We start from the raw sequence: 4,369 nt of genomic DNA, 5'->3' as shown, positions 1-4,369 counted from the left end.
GAGTGGGGTGGGGTTGCTTTTGCCTCAACGTGCACTTTTGGATGCAAAAAAACGTTTTGATTCCAAGTTATATATATGCTAGCTACTGTATATTTCTGGTGTGAAATGGCACGAGGGACCCCACAAAAAGACCACCCCCAAAATCGACACGTGCTGTGCACCCACAGAAGTGCCCATCTGTGTGGTTCGAACACCTGACCACTCAGTGCCCTCTGCACAGCCCTGCGTGCCACTGCCTATAATATGGCTGAGCCAATTGGCAGGGCTGTTTGTGCGCCGGATCTTGACTTGACTAACTATGGGGGCTACACTTGCAGTCAACCAGGAGCCATAATGCATTATGTAAATGTACTTTATTACATTATAACCTTGCAACATCTACCAGGTGAACCAAAGTCCTGTCTTAAGATTTTCTATATATTTTTTTAATGAAAATTGGGGAAAAAAACATGTCCGATTCAGTTTCTTGGATGGGGTGGGGGGTTTATGTCATCCTAGGTACCAACTCCCAATACAAAATATCTCCCAAATGACCCAATGCACCATCACTGAAGTGGGCGTAATCATTTTCCAAAGTTTTTAATTTTAGGCCATTTATCCCCCCACCCTATATCAGTGGTTCATTTTGTGTGTGTGTGTGTGTGTGTGTGTGTGTGTGTGTGTGTGTGTGTGTGTGTGTGTGTGTGTGTGTGCTTGCGTGCGTGCGTGCGTGCGTGCGCGTGTGTGTGCATTTCCTATGTGCCCTTTCATGCTTTAAAATGATAAATAAATAAATACAATATAGTGTTTAGATTATGGAATGTAGTATGCCTACATTTTGGGAAATGCATTGCCCATCAACTAGTGGTTCTCAAATTTTTTCAAGTCAAGCAAGGACCCCCAAATTGACATTTGAAAAGATATGCCAGGGAATGGGGGTGTCTGTAGCCTAATGCAATAGTGAATGTCAAGCCTAATGTCAAACTGGGAGTTCTTGAAATTAAAGTGGTTGGGAATCTTTTATGGGGGGATAAGAGAAGATATTTTACAGCTCTAGCATGCAGTGATTCCCAACCATTTTCTTCTTTTAAATTTAACTACCAGTTGCATGCATTAGGCTATGGACCCCCATTTAATGGCATTTCTATCTTTGAGACCCCTATCTATTATTGTAAAATCAATGTTAACACTCTGGATCTGAGAGTGGAACCAAATGGACCTGTTGTAGCCTACACTCTCTGAGTTACAGACCCATAGGGTCCATTTGGTTCCTAAATATCATTTAACTTGTGGGGACCCCCTGAAACTCCCTCAAGCACCCCTGGTGGTCCCCGGACCTCCCTTTGAGAAACAATGCACCATACCACTAAGACACTGACATTGACATTAATAACATCATTGTTGGTTTAAAGCTGGTCATAAAACCCTAAGCACATTTTAAGTAGGCTACTGTTCTGAATTTAAATTCCCTGATATCTCTGTAGCCTTGGGTACCAAGTTGATGTTAGTAGTTGTCAATTGAAGATTATGTAAAAAGTATGCCAGGAAATGAGTAGGTTCTGCAGGCCGATGCATGTTGAACAAATGACCATCCTGTCAATTCACCTCTAGGTATACGGAACAATGGAATCAGTCATGCTGAACAGCTGCTGACTCCAGAGTTATGTTTCACTGAATGCAGTGAGCCCACTGGATGGCTTTGTGAATGCCCACGTTTGACAGACTACACGCTGTTTTTCAAGCTAAGGAGCAAGTATGGCGGATAAATCAATCTATGATTTCTGTGCCGAGGAGCTGGATGGACAATCTGTTCCGCTAAGTGACTACAGGGGCAAGGTGCTTCTGATTGTGAACCTTGCCACCTTTTGAGGATCAACAATCGAGGAGGTAATACTTTTGGAAGACCACCAATGACTGTCACATCACATCATCACAATTGATGAAACATTCCGCTAATTGATTATTTTTTGTAAAGATGTCTGAGGTGATGTGTTATTATTCCCCTTTTTTTCCTTTTCTCAGTACCACCGACTGAATGCACTCATGGAAATGTATGGTGACCTCAACTTTACCGTGCTAGGATTCTCCTGTAACCAGTTTGGGCTGCAGGCACCTGGTATGAATGCTACGAATGTTGAACATAATTGACTGACAGACTTCAGGGATTATACAGAAATAGTTCTCATTTAGTTTGAATCGTCTGTTACCGTACAGTACAGCTAGTTCTCTAATGGTTTAATCATTTGAGGACGTTCTGTGAACATAGCAGATCTACAAGCTCGCAACGCATCGCAACACAAGACCTTTTAAGCTTGTAGATCAGCTATTTTCAGTAGAGTGAAATACTAGTGGACCTAGTATAGAACCCTGGGAGTTCCCAGTCAACTAGGGTTTAGTTAATAGCCCATCAGCATCAACATGACACTTCAGGTCTAATTTCATGTGTGAGTCCCGCAGGGGAAACAGGATTGGTTGAGGTCTAACCCTAACACTAACCCGTTTGAAAGTAATCTATGTGACGCTTTTTCTTTTTAATGTTGGAGAATATTTCCGAAACAATGCTTTAAACAGTTTGTGTGGTTGGGGTCCATAGCTCTTTTTCTCAGTTTCATTCTAGCCACAAAAAACAAACAAACAAAAGCTGTGAATTAAGTGTATCTCTTCTCCTTCAGACGTAAATCATGAAACTCTCAATGTTCTGAAGTATGTGAGACCTGGCGGAGGATTTGAACCAAAGTTTCCTCTCTTTGGCAAGGTCGAAGTAAATGGATTAAATGAAGAACCACTTTTTGCCTATCTCAAGGTGATGTATTTTTCATCCAACTTAGCTTTGTTTTGTCTTATTGGTGAATATCATATTTGTAAAAACACCATCTAATATAATGTTACCAATACCAAGATGCTGTTATTTCTCTTTTCCACCAGGACGCTTTACCATTTGTGAACCCTGTTATTGGAGATACAAAGAGATTCTTTTGGTCACCCATCAAAGTCAATGACATTCGGTGGAACTTTGAAAAGTTCTTGATTACAGCAGACGGTGTGCCCTATAGACGGTTAGTCATGCACTAGATGTTCTCCTGGGTTTCTCCTAATTTTGAATTATATAAAAGTACAGCCATTCATTTTGTTTTGTTTGTTTCAGGTATGAACTTCACTGTCCCTGTGAGAAATTGGAACGTGATATCGCAGAACTTCTCTCAATGCAGTTGTCCCATTGATTCTTCACTTTCAAGTGTCCTTTAATGTCAGTGGCAGTGTGAAGATCCCCCAGTAAATGCAGACTTGCACCTGAGCTGGATCTGATGAGAAGTGGAAAAGGACTCAGAGGTTCAGTGCATTCACTCTGAGGCCAGCTTCCCTTCAGCCACTGGGAACAGTTTAAGTGTAGACCTATAAACTATTGTCAATGAGAGACTGTTATTCTGAAATAAAATGTGAAGAGTTTGTTTTACTGTTTGGCTTCTTTATTTATTGTGAGCAAATCATGTGGATCAATATTAGAGTGGCAAATGCATTTACCGTACATGATTCAAAGAGCTATGTTGTGCACGTGCAATGGTCGCTGGCACCAGACAGAATGAGTAACAATAAAGGAATAAAGCCTGCACACTTTTGGTATTTGATGCATTCCCAAGACAAAAAAAAAACATTATTGTAAATGTATCCCTGTGGTGGAATTCAGATTAATCAATAATCAATGATTGAGAAAATGAGGAGACAAGACAATATATTGGGTGGTGGTGGTGGTGGTCAAGTTTATGTAAAATTATATCATGGACAGAAGTAACTCTGGTCCATAGCGTTAGTGGAGTTCTCACTCCACTAACGCTATGGACCAGAGCTAGGACAGAAGTACAGTTTATCACTCTGGGAAGTGGTAAAGTAGTTCATCTATACTCTTACATGCCGTACAGTATGAGTATCAATGATGTGTCATAAGGCTAGATATTAATATAATCAATGAATACATGATCCACTCTATAACGTCACACATAATCAATCATGATAATCTCTAATCTACTACACCACCATTGATTCCCAAATGCATTTGGGTCCCCAGCCATCCGGAATCAATGGAGGTACATTTATTGTAATCAATTTTTTTGTCATAGGAATGCGACAAATACCAAAACAATATTATTGAACTCAAGTCTCCATGGCGTGAGTAATCAAGTGAGTAATTAATTACTTTTTACACCACTGCACCACAGTAGAACAGCACATCAAAGTAGTTACAGTCATGTGTGTGGGTGAGACACTGGTTTATCAGAGTCGTCTAATCAGAGAGTCCTGCCACTGCGGGGTCAGAAACAGTGAAGTTAGAAGGCTCTGTGGTTTATGAAAGGTCAAATGTCCCTTTCTGCGACCCATAGCTCACATCCTGCGC

General features: G+C 40.8%; 1 protein-coding gene across 1 annotated transcript; it reads left to right on the top strand.

Moving 5' to 3' along the window:
* Positions 1–1,595: 1,595 nt before the first annotated feature.
* Positions 1,596–3,208, top strand: gpx9 (glutathione peroxidase 9). Its single transcript, XM_080748249.1, has 5 exons — positions 1,596–1,866; positions 2,002–2,095; positions 2,652–2,782; positions 2,905–3,035; positions 3,125–3,208. Exons 1-5 carry the CDS (start codon positions 1,735–1,737, stop codon positions 3,198–3,200), a joined length of 564 nt encoding a protein of 187 aa, XP_080604375.1. The 5' UTR covers positions 1,596–1,734; the 3' UTR covers positions 3,201–3,208.
* Positions 3,209–4,369: the final 1,161 nt, after the last annotated feature.

Source organism: Nannobrachium achirus, assembly GCF_963921795.1.
Source record: "Nannobrachium achirus genome assembly, chromosome: 18".
Lineage (NCBI taxonomy): Eukaryota > Metazoa > Chordata > Actinopteri > Myctophiformes > Myctophidae > Nannobrachium > Nannobrachium achirus.
This window is presented reverse-complemented; position numbering and strand designations above follow the sequence as displayed.